Source organism: Martes martes, assembly GCF_963455335.1.
Source record: "Martes martes genome assembly, chromosome: 5".
In the NCBI taxonomy this organism is placed as follows: Eukaryota; Metazoa; Chordata; class Mammalia; order Carnivora; family Mustelidae; genus Martes; species Martes martes.
This window is the reverse complement of record NC_137892.1, coordinates 61,172,014-61,199,882: the sequence shown is the minus strand read 5'-3', so window position 1 is coordinate 61,199,882 and position 27,869 is coordinate 61,172,014. Positions and strand designations below refer to the sequence as shown.

General features: G+C 40.4%; 1 protein-coding gene across 2 annotated transcripts in view; it reads right to left on the bottom strand.

The window, feature by feature from the left end:
• Positions 1 to 15,997: 15,997 nt before the first annotated feature.
• DHFR (dihydrofolate reductase) overlaps positions 15,998 to 27,869 on the bottom strand; it is a 30,928-nt gene continuing 19,056 nt past the window's right edge. The window contains exons 5-7 of one of the 2 annotated variants that reach the window (XM_080804706.1): positions 26,556 to 26,671; positions 18,637 to 18,743; positions 15,998 to 16,089 (exon numbers count right to left, since the gene is read on the bottom strand). In XM_080804706.1, coding sequence (XP_080660832.1) covers positions 18,665 to 18,743; positions 26,556 to 26,671 — 195 coding nt within the window. In that variant the 3' untranslated portion in view covers positions 15,998 to 16,089; positions 18,637 to 18,664. Of the gene's footprint in view, positions 18,744 to 26,555; positions 26,672 to 27,869 lie in introns of both variants that reach the window. The other variant, XM_080804705.1, reaches the window with a different exon arrangement.

Here is a 27,869-nt window from a genome sequence, read left to right as displayed (position 1 = left end):
TTCTCAGGGAGTGGCCGAGAGAGGCATCTGGGGGAGTGAGCTGCAGATTCCAGTAGTGTTGGCAACGGTTCACTATTCAGTAAACATTGCATGAGTTTAACAAGGAAGGAAGGAAGTGAAAAATCCTGATAGCCAGGCCACACACCAGATCAAAACGGCTCTCTGGGATGAGGAGGATGAGAACCCAGGCATTTTTTAAGCTCCCCAGGTGATCCTAGTGTGCAGCTAGAGTGATCCCCACTGTTCTACTATGTAACAGACCTCCGTAAAAATATAATCTCAGTGCTAACAGGTTTTTTTTTAACGTATGTTTTTTAGAAAATGAATTTGAAGCCTATTTGGATCATTTGCCTCTGGCTAACCTTATTCCCTTTGTGTAAAGACTACTCTTCAAGTCACGTCAGGGAAACCTAGGGCAAAGTAGCCAGTTGGCCACGTGTATTTATTGAAGTTTCTGAAAAAAGTGATTATATCAATACTAATTAAGGCCTTCCTTTTATGTAATTCTTTTCAGTTTGGTTGATAACTCCTAGAGGATAGTGCCTGAGCTTATTTAATGGACCTCACAGCATCAAGAGTAACGTTATGTTTCGGCTTTTGAAATTACTTTGAAGAGCTTTTAAAATTATTTTCAACCAAAAATGTAGTCTTTTAGGACTATAAATTAGAAGCCATCTGTGAAGCTGCTGAGTTTTATAGAAAAGCCTTCATTTAGATTGACATTTATCTTGTAATGTGGCAGTAGAAAAAATTCTGAAACATTTGCAGAACAAAGGTTAAGGCCAGACTTACTCAGTGTGATGTTTATAAAGCATAAATCTGCACAGAAAGGGGGTAGATTTATTATTTATGTTTAACTACAGTGTCTATTGTGCATTGCAAAATCTCATATTAAATAAAGTAGATTCACTGAGGAAAAAGGGAAGGGAGGGAGGTTGAGAAGAAGGGAGGGAGGAAGTCTAGTGAATCTTTGTGGCAGCCTTCTTAAACTGTCTCCTGACATTTCCTGACTTTAGAACATTTTTGCCAGTTTTTATTTTGAATATTTTCAAACATGGAGAAAAGTTGAAAAGAATCTTGCAGTGACCTCTGTATATCCTTACATATCTCTAATGCCTGAAAACCAGGAGAGCTGATGGTGTAGCCTTTATTCAAAGGACAGCACGCTTGAGATCCAGGAAGAACCAGTATTTCAGTTCAAGTATGAAGGCAGCAACAAAAAGTGATATTCCACTTCAAAGGCAGTCAGACAAGAAGAATTTTCTTTTAACTTGGGGCAAGGTCAACCTTTCATTCTATCAGGTCTTCAACTGATTGGATGAGGCCCACTCACTTGAGGAAGATAAACTGTCTATCTGTTTAAATGCTAATCTCATCCAAAAACACCCTCACAGAAACATCCATACTAATATTTGACCAAATATACCTGGAGACCTTGGGGCTCAGGTGACACATAAAATTATTAATTGTATTAGTTATCTATTGCTGCATGAAAGTATTGTTACGCACTTTGCAGCCTAAAACAACACATATTTGTTATCTTCTGATTTCTGTGAGTCAGGATCCTGGGCATGGCTTCATTGGGTCCTGTTCTTAGTGTCTCATAAGGCTGCACAAGGTGTCCACCATGGCTTTGGTCTCATCTGAGACTTGACTGGGAAGGGATCTCTTTCTAAGTTCACTCAGGCTGTTGGCAGACTTCAGTTCTTTGAGGGCTTATCTTTCTTTTCTTTCTTTCTTTTTTTTTTTTTTTTTAAGATTCTATTTACTTATTTGACAGAGAGAGTGCATGAGCAGGGGGACCGACAAAGGGAATGAGAGAAATAGACTCTCTGCTGATCATGACCTGAGCCAAAGGGAGACACTTAACCGACTAAGCCACTCAGGCACTCAGAGGGCTCTGATTTCTTGCTGGCTGTCAGCTGGAAGCCATCCTCAACTCCCAGAGGCCAGTACCGTTCCTTGCCATTGGGATTCCCTGACATGGCCAATTACTTCCTCAAAGGTAACAAGGGGTAGGACAGAAGCCACCATCTCATGTAATTTAATTACATAATCATGTGCATAAACATTCATATCCTGTCACCTTCACCATATTTTATTGTCTAGAAGCAAGTCACAGGTCCTGCTCACACTCAAGGAGAAGTCACATAAGAGCATGAACACCACGAGGCGGTGATGATGGGACCTACTTTAAGCCTGTGCACCACAATTCTTTATTTAGACTTAAGAATTGTTCACATTTTGCCATATTTGCCTTCTCTCTGTCTCTGCACACACACACACACATACACATTTTTGCTGAACTTTTTTTTTTTTTAAGAGTTTATTTATTTATTTGATGGACAGAGATCTCAAGTTGGGGGAGAGGTAGGCAGAGAGAGAGGGGGAAGCAGGCTCCCCGCTGAGCAGGGAGCCTGATGTGGGGCTCGATCCCAGGATCCCAGGATCATGACCTGAGCCAAAGGCAGAAGCTTTAACCCACTGAGCCACTCAGGTGACCCTTCTGCTGAACTTTAAAAAAATACTTGTCATGATTAATATTACCCTCTAAATACTCATTCGTCTCCTAATAATAGTGCATTTCTATGTAACTATGATACTATTTTCAAGAAAATTAACAATTCCTTTCAAGAAAATTAACAATAATTCCATTCAGTCATTTAATATTCAGATCAGGTTCAGATATCCCCAAACACATCTTTTGTAAATTTTTTTATTAATTATTTTTATTAACATACAATGTATTATTTGCCCCAGGGGTACAGATCTGTGAATCTGAAACAGATCTGCGAATCAGGATTACACACTTCATAGCACTCACCCTTTCACATACCTCCCCAATGTCCATAACCCAACCACTCTCTCCATACCCCCCTCCTCCCAGCAACCCTCAGTTTGTTTTGTGGGATTAAGAGTCTCTTATGGTTTGTCTCCCTCCTGGTCCCATCTTGTTTCATTTTTTCCTTCCCTCCCCCCAACCCCCCGACTCTGCCTCTCAAAGTCCTCATGTCAGGGAGATCATATGGTAATTGTCTTTCTCTGATTGACTTACTTCGCTCAGCATAATACCATCTAGTTCCATCCACATCATTGCAAAAGGCAAGATTTCATTTCTTTTGATGGCTGCATAGTATTCCACTGTATATGTGTATATATATATATATATATATATATATATACCACATCTTCTTTATCCATTCATCTGTTGATGGACATCTAGGTTTTTTCCATAGTTTGGCTATTGTGGACATTGCTGCCATAAACATTGGGGTGCACGTGCCCCTTTGGATCACTACATTTGTGTCTTTAGGGTAAATACCCAGTAGTGCGATTGCCGGGTTATAGGATAGCTCTATTTTCAACTTTTTGAGGAACCTCCATGCTGTTTTCCAGAGTGGCTGCAACTTTTGTAAATTTTTGAAAACCAAGATTCAGTCATATTTCATTCATTACATTTGAGGAGACTCGAAGATGGCGGGGAAGTAGGAGGAGGCGCCTTTTCAACCTGCACCCTAAAGTGAGCTGATTACCTACCAAAGAACTCCGATCACCCATGAAATCAGCCTGAGATCAGAATTATACACGTCTGGATCTCTACGGGGGCCAGAAGACGCCAGTGGGCAGGTAAAGTGGAGTGGGAACGTCGGACTGATATCGGAAGATAAACAAAAGGGGGAGGGAGCCACCAGAGGCGACCGACTGGAAAATAATACCCCAATACGAGAGTGCCCGGCATCTGGGGACCAGCATTAACTTGGAGTCTGGTTGAAAGCACTCAAAAGAGCAAAGACTCGCGCGGGGAAATTGTGGGAATCGGGGCGGATAGGGATAGGGGCTTAAGTCCCCAGACCCAGGACAGCATCCCCTGGCGCTGAGCCGGAGAGTGCGGCGGAGAAACCTGGTCTTTGTCCCGGAGCCGCCAGTGCGCCCGAGAACGGGTGGAGTCCGGCTCCCATGAGGGGCTGGGGCCACGCCAGACGGCAGAACGCGCACCTTCCTGGAGATGCGCGCGTGCCTCAACCTCCCCTGAGAGAGGTCCACGAACGCCCAGCCTGGTGTTCTGGGACCCACGCGGTGGTAGACCCACGCGGCGATAGAGCCGATAGAGCTGGAGGCGCCGCGCCCCAAACCATCCCCTGGGAGAGGTGCGCGCAAGACCTGAGCTCTCAGCCCCAGCCAGCGGGAAAATCTCAGTGTGCGATCCCTGCTTGGAACGTCTCTGGCGGTCTGGAGCTGCCCAGACAGCCACAGCTGCCTTGGTTTTGCGTACAAGCAGGAGATCCTGCGTCCACAGGGACCGTGACTCAGAACCTGCTCTGCCAGCGGCCCAGCAGCTGCAGCACCTGCAGGGGAGCAGACTGAGGCTTCTCTCTGAGAGGGAGGTTGGGGTGCAGTTTTCTTTCCTCTAAACCTCCAAAAACCATCAAAAGCTGTCAAGGCGAGAGAAAAGAAGTGAACAAACATAAAAACCTCCAGAGAACAAAAACCTGAAAAAAAAACGTTTTTCTCAGAGCCCACCCCCTTGAGGGGGTTGGGAGGACTTAACTCAGGGAACATCATTGACTGAAAACCCACGTGGCAGCCCCCCCCCCCCCCAGAAAACAAATCAGGAAAAAAAAAAAAAAAAGACTACAAGAGAACAACCACCACTACTTCATAGATACAACTTTTATTTTTAATTCTTTCCCACTATTCTGGTTCATATTTTTTTCTTTTTTTATATAGATAATTTTTTAACCTATTTACCATCACAGTGAGATGTCCAGTACATCAAATTCCATGATAAACTTCATTCATTACATTTGATCATGTCATTTTAGTTTTTTAGTCTACCTTAGTTACACCACCAAATTAAAAAATAAACTTGGATTCTGTTATACATACAGAAAAGTACAAAAATCATTGGAAATGGTAGTCAGCATTATAAGAAAGAAAAAGAAAAAATGGGACTAAAATTGTAAAAGAAGAAAGAAAACTGTCTTTGCAGATGACATGATTGTGTATCTATAAAGATAACCCCAAAGAATCTGTGAGTCATTACCATAAAAAATTCAGCAAGATCTCTTGATATAAGGTCACTGTACATAAATCATTTCTACATATTAGCAACAAAAAATGAAAATGAAATGTAAAAAATATCAATTATAATACCAGGACAAAGCTGCAAGTTCCCAGAAACAAACCCAACAGAACATGTGTAAGACCTCTCCTCTACACTATAAACTATAAAAGGTTGATGAGAGAAAATAGAGATGACCTAAATAAATGGAAGGATGTTAATTTTTCAAAAATTGATCTTTCAATTCATAATAATGCCAGTCAAAGTTCCAGCAGGTATTTTTGTGGAAATTGGCAAGTTGATTCTAAAATTCATGTGGAACTGCAAACCACCAGATGAGGCAATGTTGAATAAGAACAAATTTGGAGGATTTATACTGTAAAATTTCAAGACTGACAATAAAGCTAGAATAATCAAGATGCTTTGGTATTAGCTTAAGGAAAGACAAATAGTTCAATGGAGTAAAACAGAGTCTAGAAATATACACAAGCATATATTGTCACCTGATATATGACAAAAGCACCACTGCAATCCAGTGGGGGAAAGTATAACCATTTCATAGATGGCCTTGGAGCAAAGGGGTATTTATGTAGAAAAAAAAAAGGAAACTTGATTCCATCTCACATCATATGCAAAAATTAATTTCAGGTGGATCACAGACCTGGAGCTGGGAAGTGCAACAATACAATCTCTAAAGGAGAACAGGGGAAGGGGTCCTCCTGAACATAGAAAGGCAAACATTTCTAAAACAGTAAACAGAAAGCATTAATCATAACGGAAGAAAAAACCTTGATAATTGAACTTCATTAAAATAAAGCATGTCTGTTCACAAGAAGACACAATTAGGAAAGAAAAAGAAAGCCAAAGATTGAGAAGATCACTTCAGTGCTTCTATTTGACTAAGATCTCAGATATCCAGAACACATGGAAATACAAATCACCAAAAATTAACAAAGAAAAAAAATAAAAACAACTGAAGCTTAAAAAAATGGGCAAAAGCATTAACAATCATTTTATAAACAACTATTCCCAAATGACTGATAAACATATGGAAAGGAGTTCAACATCATTGGTTATAAGAGAAATGCAAATTAAGCCCACAATGAAATATACCATTACACACTCATCAAAATGGCTAAAATGAAAATGATGCCAAATTTAAGAGCTGATGAGATTATGGAGATGTTGGATTCGGCATATATTTGCTGGTGAGACTAAAGCTGGCACAACCACTTTGGAAGAGTGTTTGGTGCCCTGTACTAAAATGAAGCGTACGCCTGCCCAGTGACTCTAGAGAGTCTGTGTGCACCAAAGGGACACAGAGGAATCATTCATAATGCCAAACTAGCAACACCCCAAATATCCACTGACAGGAGAATACAAAATATAATGTGCTATATTCATATAATGGACTACTATATAATTAAAAAACCACTACTGATAGATGCAGCAATAAAGATGAACATGACAGGGGCTCCTGGGTGGCTCAGTGGGTTAAAGCTTCTGCCTTCAGCTCAGGTCATGATCCCAGGGTCCTGGGATCGAGCCCCACATCGGGCTCTCCACCCAGCGGGGAGCCTGCTTCCTCCTCTCTCTCTCTCTGCCTGCCTCTCTGCCTACTTGTGATCTCTGTCTGTCAAATAAATAAAATCTTAAAAAAAAAAAAAGATGAACATGACAGCCATGAGCAAAAAAAAGACACCAGTCAAACACAGAAGTCTGATGGAGTTCATAGGAAAAATTAATCAAATGAAATAGGACTTGGAATAGTGTGTGTGTGTGTGTGTGTGTGTGTGTGTGTGTGTGTGTGTGTGATAAGACTGGGAAGGTTATCATGGAACTTTCTGAGATACTGAAAATGTTTTATATCTTGATGTGGGTGGTGGTGACAGGGTGCATATAAGTCTAAAAATCCATCTAATGGTATACATTAAGATTATTGCACTTTATGGGGTGCCTGGGTGGCTCAGTCATTAAGCGTCTGCCTTGCGCTCAGGTCGTGATCCCAGGGTCCTGAGATTGAGCCCCACATCAGGCTCCCAGCTCAGTGGGAAGCCTGTTTCTCTCTCTCCCACTCCCCCTGCTTGAGTTCCCTCTCTCACTGTGGCTCTCTCTGTGAAATAAGTATTTATTTGACAGAGAGAGAGAGAGATCACAAGTAGACAGAGAGGCAGGCAGAGAGGGAGGGGGAAGCTTGAGCAGAGAGCCTGATGCAGGGTTTGATCCCAGGACCCTGAGACCATGACCTTAGCTGAAGGCAGAGGCTTAACTCACTGAGCCACCCAGGTGCCCCTAAATAAATAAAATCTTAAAAAAGAAAGATTATTGCACCTTATGAATGTCACCGTATGTGTTTACCCCACAATAAAAAAGTTGTAAAAGAAAATACATATAAACAAACCCAAAGTTTATAACTCCAAATTTTCCCAAATTGAATAGCCCCTGCTCTTTTCCCATCACTTGTCCCCCTAAGTGTAACCATGATCATGATTTCCAACACCATAGATTAGTTTTGCCTGTTTATGAACTTTATGTAAGATAAACTTTAGAGTATTAATTCTGTTGTTTGTTTATTTTACTAAACATATTTGTGAAATTTGTCTCCTCTGTTATGTGTAGTTGAAGTTCATTTATTCTTGCTGTATAACATTCCACATATGACTGTACCAACATTTATCCATGCCGCTGTTGATGAGGGTTTGGGTCGTTTCTAGTTTATGGCATTGATCATTTTTAGGGTCCAGTCTGGTTTTCCTAAAAATTGTCCAACATTCTGCTTTTATCATGGTACCACTTGACTTGTTCCTTTATCCTCTATATTTCTAGTAAATTGGAATTTGTGTCTGGAAGCTTGTTCCAAATCCGATTCAGTTTTACAGTGCGTTTCTGACATAGCTCTTATTTCTCATGATATAAGAAGGGCCATTTGCATCTTTTTCCATGACGTTGTTTTTTGTCCATTTTTCTATCAGCTATTTTCTTTTCTATTCCTCAGTACTTTTTATATATTATGGAGATAGAAACTTTTTAAAAAAATGTACTTGCTTGCCCAAACTTCAATGCCTGTATTTTCTCTGCGTACTCACTATGACTCATTCTGAATTCATTAAAAGAGAAATGACTCTCGGAGCACCTGGGTGGCTCAGTGGGTTAAAGCCTCTGCCTTCGGCTCAGGGCATGATCCCAGGTTCCTGGGGTCGAGCCCTGCATTGGGCTCTCTGCTCAGCAGGGAGCCTGTTTCCCCCCCTCTCTCTGCCTGCCTCTCTGCCTACTTGTGATCTCGGCCTATCAAATAAATAAACAAAATCTTAAAAAAAAGAAAAAGAAATGACTCTCTGGGTCTTTTTCTACTGAAAAGCTGGACTACACGAGATGTCCACTTTCATCCCCAAATATTTCATCCCCAAATATAACCTCGACAGATACTGTACACCCTTCACTGTGAATATGGTAAATATGGTTGGGTTTTTCTTCATGTTTCTGTGGTCCCTGGTCTGCCCCATGCCACACTGCTGCCTGTTCTGGAACCCAGGTTGAGTAAACATGGGTTCCCTGTCCTCAGAAGGCCTTGCTCTTTCTCTCCATAGTCACTGGGATTTACTTCAGCTGTGAACATCTTTGCTTCCGCCTGTGACTTCCTTTCCCTTCACCTCCTGATTCCTTCCCTCTTGCACCTCTCTAAGACCCACACCTTCCTCTCTGCCTTGGAGCCCTCAGGGGCATTCTCCATCTCCATCACTTACCTTTCTCACTTCTGTCTTCAGTCTCTGCTTCATTGACATCTTTCAGCTAGCCTGTAAGTATGTATTTTCCTCCCTCTTAATCGTTCTCCAGAACAAATGTTTCCCAGTGCAGTTTCTTGTGTCCACAATGGGGATAGCCAAGTATTTTACTAGGCAGATCAGTAGGAGTTGGGAATCGGGCCAGAGCCTCATGGAGCCCATTACTGAGCCTTCCAGAGAACACCCACCCCTAGTGTGCCGTCCCTGTGCCACAGACTTTGAAACTACAACTTATCCTTACCCTGGGCCAGATCAGATTCTTAGTTAAGGAAAGCTACCACTGAACCTTGTCAGGGAATAATGATTTATTCTGTCTTTGCCTTTATACTCCTAAGTGGCAGGACAGGAGTGAGCAGCTTCTCTTAGGGAGGGTGGGGTTTCTTCGGATTACAATGAGTTTTCCTTTACTGGCCTCACTCTGCACACGAGTGTCTGCCCATGGTCCCCATATGGGTCCTTTCACTCTCACACTTCACCTTCTCTAGACCCATCATCTCAGAGGCTTCCACATTTTGATGTGTCCATGTCTAGACCTCCATCCGGCCTCCAGTGTTGAGTAACAGGCCTGCAAACCCAGCTGCAGGGCCACTCACCATCCTTCACAGTCCAGAGGCACTTCAAACTCCAACTGCCCAAATTAATGTCTCCCTGCTGGCTTCCTTTCTGAAGCCCCTTTCTCTGGGGTTTGGCACCCCTCCCTCTAGTGTCTCAGGCTTGAAACGTGGGAGTGATCTTCTCATCCTTTCCCTTCCAAGATTATTGCTTGATTGCTTGACAAAACAATCACCAACTTCTGCCAGTTTTACCTTTTAAAATTTTCTGGAGATGCTCACCTACTCTCCTGCCCACTATTGCCTTTTTTTTTTTTTTAAGATTTTATTTGTTTATTTAACAGAGAGAGATCACAGTAGACAGAGAGGCAGGCAGAGAGAGAGAGAGAGAGGGAAGCAGACTCCCTGCTGAGCAGAGAGCCCGATGCGGGACTCGATCCCAGGACCCTGAGATCATGACCTGAGCCAAAGGCAGCGGCTCAACCCACTGAGCCACCTAGGCGCCCCCACTATTGCCTCTTAAGTTCAGGTCCTTGTCCTCCCTCCTTGAGACCATCGTATCTGGGTCTTCTGCCTCACTGCCTCTGGTCGCCCCTTTCTAGTCCAGACTTCCTCTGTCCTCTATCATGCTCATTATAAAAAGTAAATCTGAGCTGATTCAGATTAATTACTGAGATTAATCCATTACTCTAAATTCTTTCATGACTCCCCATAGGGCATGAGGCAAAATTAAACTATGTAGCAAGGCATCCAAGATTCTATGTGATAATCTGGCCTCTTGCCATACTTCTTAATGTTCTAGCAATTCTAGAGTGTTCCTACTTTTTGGAACTCTCCATAATCTTTACAACTTCTTTGCTTTGCATGTTATTTTCTTTGCTTGGAATATCCATAGTCCTTCCTCACCCTATACCCTCTCCAATGGTTGAACACCTGACAAACTCCTTTCTATCCTTTAAATCTCACCTCAGCTATCACCGCCTCTGAGAAGTCTCCTCAGCCAAGCTGAGGTTTCCTTTCCCACTTGTCCTGCTCTACCTGCTAATTTGTGCTTTTGCACCATCACTGTTTACTTCATGTTTGTTTCTCATATGAACCATGAGCTCCTTGAGATCAGAAACCGTGTCTTATCTTTGGATTGCAAGTGCTGGTGTGACTTATGAAGATGCTCAAGAACTTTTTAATGAATGAAGGAAGGAATCTTAAAATGGGTCTGCAGTGGGGCTTCCGGTGGGGAGGGAAGGGGCTGTGTTTTTACAGATAGGATCTTGCTTGATCCTGGACTGTAAACTCCATATGGGCTGATGCAACAGTTTTGCTCACGCCTGTATCCCCATTGCTGAGCACAGTACCTGGAAAGTACATGGTAGCTCAATAAATAATATTGGATGCATTAATGGTAACTCTGTGGGCTCGCACGGGTACTACCATCATAATGTAGTGGAAGAATCGGGGTCTTGCAGAGGTTAAGTAACCTGTGCAAGTGTTGGACAAAGCCAAGCCTCAGAGTGCCTGACCTGCCACCCCTTTCAGAGAGGAAGAGAAGTAGGCTGTTCAATGCACTTGGTTGACCTGGGGAGGGCCTTTGTTCCGCAAGGGGCCCGTCCCTATTAGGCTATTTTAAGGCCCGACTTTAAAAGATGAGGTGGGACCATCGTGTTACCGGTTGAGAATTTGAATTAAGAAACAGAGAAGAGGGGCGCCCGGCTGCCTCAGTCGGAGGAGCATGCAACTCTTGATCTCGGGGTTGTGAGTTTGAGCCCCACGTTAGGTATAGAGATTACTTAAAAAGAAAATATTTTTAAAAAATGAGAAAAGAAACTGAAGATGAGTGAGTAGTGGAATCCCCACCAGAAGCCTTTAGAGATGGCGGGCTGGAGTTACAAGGGGTACACAGTGCAAATCAGACACAGCAGGAAAGAAACCACAACTGACAGCCAGCAGAGCCCCCCTGTTCCCAATGGCCTTCACATTCCCGTTTCAGTGTGTGTCTTTATAGTCACCACTTGGTCCCACCCAATCACCCAAGGTAATTCCAGTGAGGGTTTGTTTCTTGCACCTAAGATTTCTCTGAGCTCAGTGCTCTTTCCTAATATTCCAGGGCTTAGGGACATTGTCTTTGTACATATTTTAGCAGAGGGCCATGCAAAAATGGTACATATTAAATGTATTTTAATGACAATGAGAAAAGCTGTAATTGTGAATATGAGTGGGAGGAAACAGCCAGTGAGGCAAACCAAATCCCCTCTCAATTTAAGCTAGACCAGTAGGAGAGTCCCAAGAAACTGAAAATAGGCCTTTAACGGGGTACTTGTTTGTACAAGGCGTCTGCCTTATCGGCTCTTTTCTAACACAAATCCCCAGGAGTTCAGGCTGCCCCCTCCCACCACCTCCACCTGTCACCAGGCTTGCAGGACAGGTGGGGCCCTGAGAGGAGGACAGGCGGTCACTTGAGCACGTGGGCTCCTGCCCTTCAAGTCTCAAGGCTGTGTGCGAAGAATGCCAAGACCTTGGTTTCTATCCATATGTGGCCTTTTGACACACAAGCTAATGAATGTATTCCAGGTGCAAATCGTTCTTTCCCACGAGCTGTTTTGCAGGTCTCCAGTGAGACAATTACCTAGTACCACTTAGCAGAATGACTCAAGGACAGATCTGAGGGCTGACTGGTGATGAAGCCTGGATGTTTTCCTGCCCTCTTCCCCAGCTTTAGAAATTGTATTGAAAAGGTAACACAAAATGTCGAGGCTACCCTTGTCGCACCCCACGCACCTGCTTGTGGGGGCAGCAGGCTCTCCAATGTTCTGGCAGGCACTGCTTTTCAAGCGCTCAATGGGCAGGTTCATGGCGCCGGGCAAAGAGAATGGTGGGCCCAGAGGGGCTTGTTCACCCCTTCGATTCACTGCAGAGACGCCTCTCCTTGACGGTTACTTAAGCTGGGGTCACCTTTTGAAACCGACTGAAAAGAGTTTATCTTATAAGCAACATTTCCCAGAAATCACTCAGAAGCCTCGGGCTATGAAAAGAAACAGATTTTGACAAATCTCATTTAATGTACATTATGGTCAAAAGTTTGCAGAGCTGAAGGCCAGCACTTTGAAGACTTTCAGATTAGATTTGCCAAAGAAATGCTTTTTGAGACTGCAGATATCTGGAGGCACTGATAGAAAACAAGAGTGAGATGTCCTATCGGAGCTGGATTTTCAGGAGCATAGGGGAGACAATCTTTAAAGTTAGACTTCAACTTTCATTTTTAATCTAAGCTTGAAAAATCACTGAACTATGGAGAAGGAGACAATTAAGATCCAATTATAAATAAAGAACTTCTACTGGGGTTGACATTCGGCTCAGACTGAACTACACCCTCTTTAAGAAAAAGCATTCTCTGGGGTGCCTGGGTGGCTCACTGGGTTGGACCTCTGCCTTCGGCTCAGGTCAGTCTCAGGGTCCTAGGATCGAGCCCCACATGGGGCTCTCAGCTCAGCTGGGAGACTGCTTCCACCTCTCTCTCTACCTACTTGTGATCTCTCTCTCTCTCTTTAAATAAAATCTTAAAAAAAAAAAAGAAAAAACATTCTGATAGACCCACAAATGTGATATTTAGTGCTTAAGAGACTGTTGCCTTTTTTCAAAAAATGTTCTGATGCAAAAAGGAAGTAACTCCAAGGAGGCATATAGCACAGTTATTTTTTCGATTAGTTTCATTACTGTGATGGTTCGTTTTCTGGGTTTACTAGTTACACTGTACTACTGCAACTACTTGGTGATTTAATCACAAGATATAGGTATTTTGTATATACAGCTAACACCTCCAGTCAGTTGACCTTAAGTAAAGGCTATTACCCTTGACAACCGGCCCAATCTAATCCAGAGCAAGAATAGTTTTCCAGAAAGGAAATTGTCTCAAGTTTCGAACATTAGCTCCTGGCTGAATTTCCAACTTGCTGGTCTGTCCTACGGATTTCAGACTTGCCAGCCTGCACAACTGCATGAGTCAATTCCTTAAAATTAATCTCTTAATATGTATTTCTTATTGTTTTTCTTTCTATGGAAAATCCTGACTGATACAATGACACGTATGCACTCGAGTAATAGCTAAAAGTTTTTGAGCTGGAAATTCAGAACCGTTCAATCTGGATGAGCCAGATCCAGGCTCTTCCCACCTTGGGGTTTCTGTCTTCAACTAGGGATTTCCAAGGTTGTTGTCCAAAAGAAAAGAACATGGAGGATCACAAGTGGGCAGGTCTGGAAGTGAGGGCAAGCTGGGAAGGGCACACACCACTTTTTACCACATTTCACTGACCCAAACTTTGTCACATAACTACACACTGATGCTAGGAACCTGGGAACTGTGGTCTAGTTTGTGGATCATCAAGGAAGAGGAAACAGGTTTGGCGAACAGCTAGCTAGGCTCTGCCACATCCATAAGGCAAAAGAGACAGATAACAGACTCAAACTTGACTTCCACTTCCTCCAATTTTTGTTTTTGTTTTTTTTCCTGTTTCTTCTTTTCTTTTGGTTTTTTTTCTTTGTGAAAGATCTAGTCTTGAAGCAGAGTTGCACCCAATGTTACATTAGTATATTTTATATGCTATAAAAATATATTTAACAATATTAATATATATTTAATTTAAAAATGTATTAAAATACATAATATATAAAATTATATAAAATATATATCATTAAACATATATAGTATATTTTTTGAAGTATGCTTGACACACAATGTGTGTACATGATGTGTACAACAGTGATTCAAGTCTGTACATTATGCTGTGCTCACAAGTGTAGCTACCCTCTGTCACCATACAAACCTATTACAATGTCATTGACTGTGTTCCCTACGCTGTATCTTTTATACCCATGGCTTGTGTATGACATGTAGGGAGTAGAAATTTTAGATAACAAGTCTGAGAAGGTGGATCAATGCCATCTGTAGAGGGCCCTAAAGGCCAAGGTGGAGTTTGGTCTAAGCTGGGTCAGCATGAGGAGAAGGGAATGGCATAGTCAGTGGCGTAGTTCAGAGAGATTGTCTTGGTGGTCATGTTTATGATAGTTTATTTGGGAGGGAGGTCAGAGATGAAAAACCACCAATTTATGGTACCCCAGCAGTCCAAGTGTGAGAAAATAAAGACCTAAACTGGATGTGGTTATGAGAAGGAGAGAACAGGGGCGCCTGGGTGGCTCATGCGGTTAAGTGTCTGGTTTTGGTTTCAGCTCAGGTCGTGATCTGAGGGTCGTGAGATGGAATCTCCAGTCTGGCTCCACACTCAGCTCAGAGTCTGCTGGGGATTCTCTCCTCTCCCTCTGCCGCTCCTGCTCGTGCTCTCTCTCTCAAATAAATCACTCTTTAAACACACACACACACACACACACACACACACGCAAGAAAAGAGAAGACAAAGAACAGATTGAGAGGTGCCTCAAACGAGAAGCAGGTGTTTAGCACTTGATGGACCTGGGGCCTGATGACACTTTCCCTTCTTTGGTAAGGCCCTGTCCTGGGTTTTGGAATCCGGAGATGAAGTTTCTTCACAGCTTTTCCTCTGCCTGGAGCATGTATCTGCCTCCCCCCGACTCTCAGTACCTACCACCTCTCTAGATCCTTCAATACCAAGCTCAAATCCCTTTAAGAGCCCACATGTTCATCAAGAGAATGGAAAAACAAATGGTAGTGTGGCTCTACAATGGAAGGCCTGTCAGTTATGAAAAGGAACAAACCTGTGATGCATGTGACTTGGGTGACTCTCAGTTAAATGATGCTGAGTGAAATAAGCCAGACCCAAGCACACACCCTATGCTTCCATTCATAGGAAGTTCAGAAACAGGCAGAAGTAATCTACAATGAAGAAAAAAACCCAGAGTAGCACACTTGCTTTTGGGGGCAGGGGACTGACTGTCAAGGGGGTATAGAGGAGTTTTCTGGGGTGACAGACAGAGGTTTAGGTCACATAGGCACATGGGTTTATTAAAATCTGTACAACACTACACTTCAGATCTGCATTTCCACGTATAAATTTTATAACCCCCCATGTAAACAAAGATTGAACAGTCAGTGATGATGTGCAAGCTGATGGTTGGCTGGCTGGCTAAGTATGTGGAAAAGCAGAGATGGGAGTGTTAAATGATAGAGTCTAGGTGATGGATAAATGGGTGCTTAATGTATATTTCTCTCAACCTCTCGGTGTGCTTGAAAGAGCTCATCATAAAATGCTACGGGGAAACTTCTGAGTTTAAGATTTGATAATTCACGTATCAAAGAGGACTGGCAATCAAAAACCACCCTACAGGCAAAATGTTGGCCATTTGTAGGGGGCTATGACCAGGGGCGGGAAAAAGGCGCAGTCTCATGCAGGATGCTTTCCCAAATGATTTTGGCTGTTTAGGCGCTGTAGAAATCCTCTTCTTTGCACTTCTTCCTGAGTTTCAGCATCACTAAATCTTCTCCTTCTTGCAGACAAACCCTCTATTCCCTCACGGTTTGTGTGTCCTATTGCCCTGGGGACAAGGAAGTACAGACCACCTAAAATTTGTTATCCAATAGTAAATTTTACATCTAGTTTGATTACTGACTGCAAAGTTATTTGAAATACCACACAAACTGATTTGTTGTCTTTTTTATTCCAAGAATAAAGAGATTTAACAGAAATGTCAGTGTATGGACAGAAAAACTTCCTGGTCCATCTGAGGTCTCCTGGGGAACAGAAATGTCAGGAGCAAATAATTAGAAATGGTCACCAGTACAATCTCACTTTGCCATAGAAATAGCACAATCTCACACAGACTGTAGGTCTTTTCCCCTCTGTGTTTAGCCAGAGGCTCTATCCCTTTTGTGAGCAATACCTTTTCATTAGAATCTCTAATTCCATCCTCATACTCATTTAATTATGTATTTCTTTTTTGTCCCAACTGGAAAATCCTTGATCACAAGTTTTAATCTTTCAGAAATCATTATTTTTCTGAACCTTTTCAGCAGCTGGCTGGCCAACTTTTCCCTCACAAAGTCATGGTGCCTAATTAGGTCATTACCTGTACAGTTTTTAGTTTACTACCTATGAAAAAAGCATCTTGTTAAAGGACATCTGTTCTTGCATTTGTTTACTACGTACCTTTCTGAGTCACTGACATTACTTTCACATGTATTTTTATTACATATTTAAGTGAAAATCTTTACTTCTTAAAATAGATCAGCAACACACAGGTCTAATCTTTACAATTTTACTTTCTCCAATCCCATACGTGTTGACTTACAATTCACTCATTTTTCTATTTTGCTTTACTTAGATGCCCTAGTACAGGAAATAACAGTTCAGGTTTTTTCTTCCTCAGAGGGCAGAAGCACTCTATAACCTGGTGATTTACATCATTGGGCAGGTTTTTGGAATCATATGGGGTGCTGGTTTGCACTGCAGATTCTTCTTCTTCTTCTTTTTTAGTGGAGTGGGAGGGGCAGAAGGAGAGGGAAAGAGAGAATTTTAAGCAGGCTCCACGTTGAGTGGAGCCAGACCTGGGGCTTGATCTCAGGATCCTGAGATCATGACCTGTGCCGAAATCAGGAGTCAGATGCTCAACTGACTGAGCCACCCAGGTGCCCCTGTACTGCAGATTCTGGGACCCATTCCTCATACAGGTATAATGGGGATGATATTTTGAGAAACACTGTCTGTTAGGATGTGGGTTATGTTACATAATTTCAACCTCACAGAAACAAAATGGGCTAACCTAAATATTTAAAACACATGTGCATGTTATACCATTTACATTTTGGTCTCAAATTATCATCACTTTACAGTGCTGTTTCATAAATCAACCTGGAAAAAGTAAGACTTGATTTTTTGTCTTGAAAAGATGAACAAACCAGGGACCGTGAGAGACAGCCTGGTGGTTCCCTAGCAATCAGTCTTTGGAATGTTGTGTGCCCCTTGAAAATAAATGGCTCAATTATTATCTTAAGTGACTGTGCATGAAAACAAACACATAGTTCTTCAAAAAAAATCTAATCACAATAGGCAGACCTAATGTGTAAAATAACACACCCAACTCTGATACTCTCGACAGTTTACAGCACACATTTTCCAACACATACTACATACACTTATTAAAAATTTTAGGTACTATACACAATGTGCTTCTTTTATTTAGTAGTCTTTGGCATTTTCCTGTCAGCACCTCATTGTTTTTAACTGCTACAAACAATATTAAATTTTGTAGCCATACTGGTTAGTTACTTCTTTATTGTCATTTGTGCTATTTCCAAGTTTTAAAAAAGCGGTGCAACAAATATTCTTGGGTCTATCTCTTTATTCAGGATTAATTTCTGGAAGTGGAAGCTCTGGGCCCAAACCCAGAATATTTTGAATTTTAATTGATATTGCTAACTTAAACTCTAAAAGGTTGGATTAATTTACAAGGCATAAAATGCTATTTCTTTGGATACTTAACAATCCACATCTTTGCTAACATGACAGATAAAATGTGTTTTAATTTTCATTTTTTAATTCAGTGAAGTTTAATTTAGTTTCCATCTTTGTAATTTTGGTTTCTAGCTTTATCCATTTTCAATTCATTACCTTTTTAATTTCTAGTTCTAGCCATATACTTGTTACTAAATCTCTTTTTATATAGGACAGCTTCTTCTTCTTCTATCATTGTAACATCCCATGGAAACTCACTGAAGACTGCAGAGTTTTTAGAGGTCTCAGACCTTCTCTTTTAATCTTTAGAAAGGTAGTATCCTACCTGCCTTTTTACTATGCCTATGGAATATACTAGAATTCTCAACTTACAGATTCTCTGTCTGAATGAACAGAATTTTTTTTCAGAAGTGTGATATGCATAGAGAACTCAAAGTTCCTATTTTGATCTAATTTTCTTTTAATATCTGAGTTCTAGCTCTTCTATTTATAATCCATTTCTGACCTTTGGACAATCTGTCTAGTCCTATCTTTCTAAGTCTTGGTTTCAACTTACACTATCAGGGGATTGTCTCACTTAGGCTCTTGGTAGATATGCTACCCTAGGAAGGTGCTGGTCCTTGATGGGCAACATACAGTTATAGCCAGAAATGTTTCACAAATGGTATCTGATATGGTCTAGTTAAGCTTAGTCTTAACTATAGCCTAACTAAGATTAATAAAATTTCATTGCTTAGAGGTAATTATCCATTGACCTAAAGTCAACAGAAGTCTATTTTCTAATATTAATATCTATAATTGTTTGGAGGGGAGGGGGAACAACTAACTTGAAATAAACCAGAAAACATCTTCACATTAATCGTTCTTCTCATATACTTCAAATTTGTACTTAATGCCTTTTTCCTCCTGGACATCAGAAAGAACACCTGGGTATCTGTAAAAGAAAAACATGCATAACAATGTATCAATTAAAAAGCTTCCTTGAGGGGTGCCTGGGTGGCTCAGTGGGTTAAGCCTCTGCCTTCGGCTCAGGTCATGATCTCAGGGTCCTGGGATCAAGCCCCACATCGGGCTCCCTGCTTGGCAGGAAACCTGCTTCCCTCTCTCTCTCCGCCTGCCTCTCTGCCTACTTGTGATCTCTCTCTCTCTATCAAATAAATAAAATCTTTGAAAAAAATAAAAAATAAAAATAAAAAGCTTCCTTGACTCTCGGCCTAGAGGCATCAATAGTGCATAAGGTAAATAAAAGTTTTCCTTTCCTTTTTTTCTTCACAATGGTAAGCCACTGTGAAACTGGGTATTATGCAAGTACACTACATATGGGAATGGAAAGAAAAACTTTCAAACTATATAGAAAGTTAGAAAACGAAAAAGGCAATTTCTCCTTTCCTTCTGACCCCTAATTCTTTTGTCCAAAAACCAACCACTGTCAGCAGTTTCTCTTTTCTTTCCACTACCAATCAGCTAGTATGAAATTGCTTAATAACATTTTGCAAATCTTACACCTGGTATCAAATTTCTTGTCTGAGCAAAGGAAAAACAAAATACAACCTTCAGCTGCTTAGAGCAGAACTGAAGTTCTGTGTCCTCCCTGCCGCTCAATGCTCAGTTTCCCAGTGTGTGGCTTACTGCAATTCTTTTCCTGGCATCACTGTTTATGTGGTAATTTCTAACTCTCAGTAAGCTCTGTGTTCCCTCCACTTTCCAATTCAAAACCCAGGCCCTCCTTTGGGTGTACACCAAGAAGGGGAACTGCTGGATCTTAGGTAGTTCTCTTTTTTAATTTTTGAGGAACTTCTGTGCTGTTTTCCACAGTGGCTCCACCATTTTACATTCCCACCAACATGTATAACCTCCTCACCAACACTTGTTATCTCTTGGGGGCTTTTTTGATAACAAATCACAATCTCAAAGAGATATATGCCCTCCCATGTTCACTGCAGCCTAATTCACAATAGCTACTTAAATGCCCATCAACAGATGAATAAAGAAAATGTGCTGTATACATATAATAGAATATTATTCTTCCTCAAAAAAGAAGGAAATCCTGCCATATGCAGCAACATGATGAGCCTGGAGGACACTGGGCTACATGAAATAAGCCAGTCACAGAAGGACAAATACTGTGGTATCTACAATGGTGAAACTAGTAAGAACAGAGTAGAATGGTGGTTGACAGAGGCTGGGGGGGAAGGGAAGACGGAGCTGCTGTTCAAAGGGAAGAAAGCTTGTTGTGCAAGATGATTAAGTTCTAGAGATGCACTGTGCAGCAGTGTGCCAACAGTTAACAACACTGTATTGTATAATTAAAATTTTGTTGAGGGTGGGTTTCATGTTTATTCTCACCACAATAAATTTTTTTCCCCCACTGAAAAATAACCACCACGGGCAAAGAAAACCAAAACCCCGGTTCTCCATTTGAAGGCTGTACTGACCACTCCCATCTCCAGCCCAAATCTTGTACTTCATCAGTATTTGTGGGCTACCCCCCCAATATGCTCCAGGGGGTGAGGAGGAACACTGCTTTACTCAGATTCATGTCTCACTTTGGTTCTGCTGTGTGATACTTAGTTATGACCACAGTCTTGTCTTTAGGAATAATTTAGCACTGAGTTCATGATTTTACATTAAGTGCTCTACAAACGTTACCTTTTAATATTATCATTTGGTTTCATCTCCATATTTTCTAAACTCAATGTAACAAGGATAATACAGGAAAAAAATTAAATCTGTTTTGATATCCAGTACAATGCTGAGTTATAACAGGTATTAACCTTTTGTTGACTAATGAGAGGTGATGCCATGTGATAAGAAATATAATTAGAGACATAAAGTAACAGCATAATGATGTATAAGGAGAAGAAAAGGCTGTTTTTTCTTGAAAAACTTATATTTCAGAGGGAGAAGCTATATTTCTATTACTAACCATTTTCTAAGCTGTTTCTGTTCCACTGTTTTTTATTTTTTTAAAGATTTTATTTGTTTATTTGACAGACAGAGATCACAAGTAGGCAGAGAGGCAGGCAGAGAGAGAGGTGGAAGCAGGCTCCCTGCTGAGCAGAGAGCTCGATGCTTGATCCCAGAACCCTAAGATCATGACCTGAGCCGAAGGCAGAGGATTAACCCACTGAGCCACCCAGGCGCCCTGTTCCACTGTTTTAATAGCAATAAACATTTTTCCTTAACTTTTAAAGAAATGATTTTATGACGCCAACGTTTAACCATGACTTTAATTTCTTTGGAATGAGTCAGCATTTACATTTTTGTCTGTGTATAAAATTCTCAAGAGTATGAAGATTCTCAGTTAATAAAATAAAAGCAAAGTATCAAAATTATTTCTAAAACCATGAATAAGGGGAGCCTGGGCAACTCAATGGGTTAAGCCTCTGCCTTTGGCTCAGGTCATGATCTTAGGGTCCTGGGATCGACCCCCGCATCGGGCTCTCCACTCAGTGGGGAGCTTGCTTCCCCCCTCTCTCTGCCTGCCTCTCTGCCTACTTGTGATCTCTGTCAAATAAATAAATAAAATCTTTAGAAAAAAAAATAAAAAATAAAACCATGAATAATAGTAACAGAAATACCATGCTATTGGCTGGCTATGGTCACTAGCCACAGTAGTAACGTTAATCTGCTCTGTGAAACTGAAATTCATTTCTATTTATCTTTCATTTTACTTTCTACAATATTCACATATTCAGTCTATTTTAATAATGACCATAAGTACCCCACCACCATATTTCCCAATGGCCTAGGAGCCATATATGAACTGAGTTTAAGCCTAACAGGATTTGGAAATACCTCCTATATGAACCACCCAGAAAGAAATCCAGCTCTAGAATCTTCAAGCAGTAAGGAATCCAATGAATATGAAAAGACATTAAGATCAGAAATGACAAAGTATCATGAGACTATTACAGAGATGATTTAATGTAAAGTCTAAGAGGTAAACAGAGTTCCTAAAGCAGTTATCCATAAGAAATAATGCACAACTGAAATAAAATGAAGGCTCTATAGCAAGCACAGGCTCAGGAGAAAGACATACAAATAACATGAATAAGGATCCTGTTGACTCGTCAGGACGTCATAGGAAAAGAAGAGGAAACGTCAGCCAAAAACCCTCCTCGAGTTGTCCATTGATAAGGGACATCTGTACCAGCTCTGGAGCCAACTACTGTTTCAAAGACCTCGTCTGGTCTTTATCCTCTTTGACTGCAAGGTTAAACAGAAGATTGTTAACTAAAAGGAAAACCTGTTTGGGGCTCATTAAGCAGAAAACTGCTGATAGAAAATATTTGGGCCTGCTGGTTTGGTTGAAGTCTTGTGTGAAATTGTCTGAGGCAGAAAGATTTCTTCCAGACAAGATGAATGAGGGCAGAGCCCTAGAGGACAGGCTGGCATGGTACGGTCATTAAAAAAAAAAAGAAAAAGAAAAAACGAATTGCACAGACAATGACCCATGGGGGAAAAAGGCAGACACAAAGTCAAACTTTACTTTGTTAAGACTAATTTCTGCTTTTAGGTTTCTACCGCTTGTGGTTTCACCTAACTTCTAATTTTATTCTCTTTGCACTTTACAACAGTCCTCTCATCTTTATTTCCTTTTACTAGTGCTTTTATTATCAGGAAGTATGGTGTTAATAAAAGATAACTGTGTTTGAACTGAAACTTATGGAACCACAAGAGGCCCACTAATAGGGATAATGGGTCTAAACGAAGAGTAGCTGTGGGGAAAGAAGAAGGGGAGAATAGAAAATGATCAGAGTTCATTTCTGGACAGTAGGGAGCAATTCTAAGTTCCTCAGTATATAGAGATTTGGAGAGAAAGCAGCTCAAGAATTGAGCAACATTATAGACTTCCAGGAACAAGGTATAGTCCCTTTGTCTTCCTTTTTCTCTACTTCATCAAAGATTGACCTACTCCAGATTTACCCTTAGGGGATTCCTTCCACCTCACCTTTAAGAGGCTGTTATTATATTGGTACAGGCTTGAAGGTAAGATAACCATCAAATGATGCTATGACATCATAGCCTTGTTTAGAATGTCCATTTTGGAGCAATTTCCTTGGATTTTGGCTTTGGATAGCAATTTCCTATCTGAATCTACCCACAATTAAAATTTTCTAGGGGTATCTGAGTGGCATCCAACTCTTGATTTTGGCTCAGGTCATGATCTCGGAGTCATAACATGGAGCCCCATGCCAGGCTCAATGGTAAGCATGGTAAGCATGGACTCCACTTGGGATTCTCTCTCCTTCTTCTTCTGTCCCACCGCCACGCCCCCCCCCCAATCTTAAAAATGCTTCCTAAAACATTTATTTTTTTTTAAGAGATTTTATCTATTTATTTGACAGAGAGAGAGATCACAAGTAGGCAGAGAGGCAGGCAGAGAGGGAGGGGAAAGCAGGCTCCCTGCTGAGCAGAGAGCCAACGCTGGCTGGATCCCAGGACCCTGGGATCATGATCTGAACCATCCAGGTGCCCCTTCCTAAAACATTTAAAGAAGAACCAATACCAATCCTTCACAAACTCTTCCAAAAAAATACAAGAGGAATGAAACCATTTCTTAACTCATTCTGTGAGGCTGGTAATTCTTCTGACACCAAAACCAGGTGAAGACATTACAGAAAAAGAAAATTATAGACCAATATCCCTTTATGAATATAAATACAAAAATCCTTAACAAAACATTAGCAGACTGAATTCAGGAACATATAGAAAGGACTGTACGTTACTACAAAATGGATTTATCCTGGAAATGTAGGAATAGTTTAACATGAAAATCAATATAATACACCATATTAATAACCTTTTAAAGACAAAGACCACATGATTATCTCAATAGACTCAGAGAAAGCATTTGACAAATCCAACACTTCCTCATGTAAAAATACTCAATGAGATAAATGGCATGTATGACAAGCCCACAGCTAATATACTTAATGGTAAAAGACTGAATGCCTTCCCTTAAGAGGAGGAACAAGACAAGGATGTCTTACTCTTGCCATTTCTGTTCGTAACTGCACAGGAGGGTCTAGCCAGAGCAAGTGGTAGGAAAAAGAAATTTTAAAAATGCAGATTAGGAAGAAGTAAAACTACCTCTATTTGTAAATGTATATCCTGCATATAGAAAATCCTAAGGAATTCACTAACATTAGAATAAATGAGTTCAGCAAGGTTGTAGGATACAAGAGCAATAAACAAAAATCAATTGTATATCTATTACAATTGATTCTACTGGTTTTACTACCAATGAACAGTTTGAAAATAAAATGATGAAAAAGCTCCATTTATAATAGTATCTAAATAAGTAGAAAGACATCACACATTCATGGTTTAGAAAAACAAATACTGCTTAGATAGCAAAATTCTTTAAGGGAATCTCTGTAGTAACGGTTGCACAAATCTGAATATATTCAAACCACTGAACATATACTTTCAATGGGTGAATGGTGTGATGTGTGAATCATCACACAGTAAAGATGTTAAATTCTTCATTCCTAAGAGCTGAGAGCCAGAATGGTAGTAAAATGTTTTAAGTTATCAAGGATCCCAGAGTCGGTTCTAAAAAGAGGTCTGATGGAGAGCAACAAGATTTGGAAAGGTAAATTCACACAGTAATCTTTTCTTTTTGTTAGCAGCAAAGATGGAATGAGGGACAGCAGAGATCAATATTCACATAATATGAGAATCAGCAACCTAAGCAGTATAAGAGAAAACATATAAGATGTGACAAAGAAATATAACTGATTTCATAAATATATACAAAATCACTAAGTGTGATTTTTCTATGCGGTCACCTTTGGAGACTAAGCAAAAGGCTGTACTTCAGCTGTTTAGAATACTTATAGAGCTCTTAAAATTTTCAGTTTTCTTTACAGCTAGTTAAAAGCCCAAGGAAATCAGTCACACACTTCATTAGATTCATGACTATTACCTGTTACTCAATGGACTGTTACTTTAAAGCCTGGTCATCCACGTATTCAGACTTGACTCTGAATGTTCTTTTAGGAGGTATTTCCCAAAACAAACTCACACTTAAATAATGACTGGATTCAACTGAGACTATTTGAAAGAATGTGTTAAAACCTAGTCTGAAAGTATAGATGCAATTAATCTTTTACTCTCCATAGCCAAGAGCTGAAAAGTGCTTTTTAAATTTTCTTTTATAAACTGAAGTATGAAAAGTGCTTTAAATTGCTAGGAGTCTTCAAAATCAGGCAGTTTCATGTTAAAATCACAACTCCATACTAAAACAAGAGTAACCCCTTCTGTTGATTTCCACCACTGCTATCCAAATCCCTTACTCTTTTGCTTCAACTCTCATAGCCAACTGGTCTCCCAGATTCACTTTTTTTTTTTTTAATTAGAATTTTTTTTTATTGTTTTTTATTTTCAGCATAACAGTATTCACTGTTTTTGCACCACACCCAGTGCTCCATGCAATACGTGCCCTCCCTAATACCCACCACCTGGTTCCCCCAACCTCCCACCCCCTGCCCCTTCAAAACCCTCAGGTTGTTTTTCAGAGTCCATAGTCTCTCATGGTTCACCTCCCCTTCCAATTTCCCTCAACTCCCTTTTCCTCTCCATCTCCCCATGTCCTCCATGTTATTTGTTATGCTCCACAAATAAGTGAAACCATATGGTAATTGACTCTTTCAGCTCGACTTATTTCACTCAGCATAATCTCTTCCAGTCCCGTCCATGTTGCTACAAAAGTTGGGTATTCATCCTTTCTGATGGAGGCATAATACTCCACAGTGTATATGGACCACATCTTCCTTATCCATTCTTCTGTTGAAGGGCATCTTGGTTCTTTCCACAGTTTGGTGACCGTGGCCATTGCTGCTATAAACATTGGGGTACAGATGGCCCTTCTTTTCACTACATCTGTATCTTTGGGGTAAATACCCAGTAGTGCAATTGCAGGGTCATAGGGAAGCTCTATTTTTAATTTCTTGAGGAATCTCCACACTGTTCTCCAAAGTGGCTGCCAAAATTAGCAAGACAGGAAACAACGTGTGTTGGAGAGGATGTGGAGAAAGGGGAACCAGATTGACTCTTGCTCCCTCCCGTCCGTTCTCCACAAACAGCTGGAACAGTATCACTCGCTCTCTATTCAAACCATCTAAACCTGCATCTGGTCTGACCCCTTCTGGCCTCTTGCTTGCTTACAATGCTCAGGGTGGCTTTCAGGGTCAGGGAGTACACCGTAATTGTTCCTGCCCTCTGGTGTCTACACTATTTCTGGTTTCTGGAAAGCTCTTCTCTGCGCTTTGCATGGCTGGCTTCTTGCCATTTTAGATCTCAGTGTAGATACCACTCTTCAGAGAAGACTTCTCAGACAATACAGTATTTACCACATCACTGTATTTCAATTCTCCATACAGCAACTTTCTTGATGTTCATCATTTGCTACCCTCTTCCTCTACTACAAAGAATCTAATCTTAGAGAGCAGGGATAGCATCTGTCTTGTAAGCACTGTTTCTCCAGTGCCTAAGACAGCATCTGATGCTAAGCACAGATTTTGTGGAATGAACTAATTACTACTCTCTAGATTTCAGCAAGATGATTAGAACTTAAACATTTCCAAGTTTGTTAAAGCATATTTCCAAAAATTCCCAAAGTATTTGTCTACAGAAAACATAACTACTCCAAATTCAATCTGAAGAGTATTGCTCTTTCTAGAATTCTTAAGCAGGAAATCCAAAAGTGCTTCAGACAAATTAATAACATTTTACTTACTCTGGCAGAAGTTTATATTTCTCCAAATCAATTTCTGGAAAAAATGTGTCACTTTCAAATTCCTGCATAATCCTTGTCACAAATAGTCTAAGATGGCCTGGTTTGTTCATGGCTTCCTTTAAAAAAAAAAAAAAGGCATTAATTTCCTAATTTATCTGTCAAAAGAAATAGAAACTCTAAGATTTCTGTTCGTTTTAATTATACAGTCAAGTTTGTACTAAGTATTAGAGACATGCTACATAACTTGTTACCTCTAAAGCATGCTATTTAAATATCCCATTCTTTATTTTGGGGTCCTTCAAAGTACATCTTAGTTATTTTGAGAATGGGACTAATCATTATCAATAATTATGACAGTGAGTTTAAATATATTCTGGCCTCTAGTTTGCTGACATGAACTCTTTTTTTTCATTTAAGCATTCAGTATTATCTTTTTTCTTTGGAAGTTGTTTAAGAATTAAGAACTATAAATTATTTAGTTGTTCTCCATAGAAAAATTTGCATATGTATGGACAAAATAGTATAATTTCATGAGCCTTTGATTATTGAAAACCCCAAGGGCATACTTAGTACATTTACACAGAACTTAATAATGCTTCCATTTCTTAGGAGATAGTAATAATGCTAGTAGGTAATTTACTTTCTTAGCCCCTTGTTGCTAATGATTGTATTTGGCCTTATATTGTTAATGGCTTTTCTAACTACTACCTATGATACTGTTGATAGTTTCTACAGAAAAAACCTGCTCCCTGCTCTGCGGGAAGCCTGAATCTCCCTCTCCCACTCCCCCTGCTTCTGTTCCTTCTCTTGCTGTGTCTTCCTCTGTTAAATAAATAAATAAAATTAAAAAACAAAACAAAACAAGACTGCCCTCAAACAAGTATCTTAAAACTCTAATAAAAAGTCAAGAGTCCTAATTGCATCTCCAAGAAAGCAATAACCCTTGATTTTCAAATAGCTTGTGGAAGAAAAAAAAAATAACGGGTAATTCAAGTATGTTAGCCTTGAAATTCCAAATAAGAGCATAGAACCAATATTACTTTTTATTTTTGGCTTTTTACTACAGCATATATTAAATCATTTATTCCTTTGACCCAATCAAAAAATTCTACCAATTCTTACTGTATCAAATTAGAGAAACTGAATGGAACTAACCACAGAAGCATTTGAAGGTCTGTATCCAAGGAAATGCTATATGGTAAAGGTTTTCTGTAAAGGGTCAGATGCTAAATATTTTAGGCTTTGTGGACTGTATGGTTTCTTTCTTACCTTTGTGGGCAACAGCAGCCATAGATAATACTATACCAATGGGCA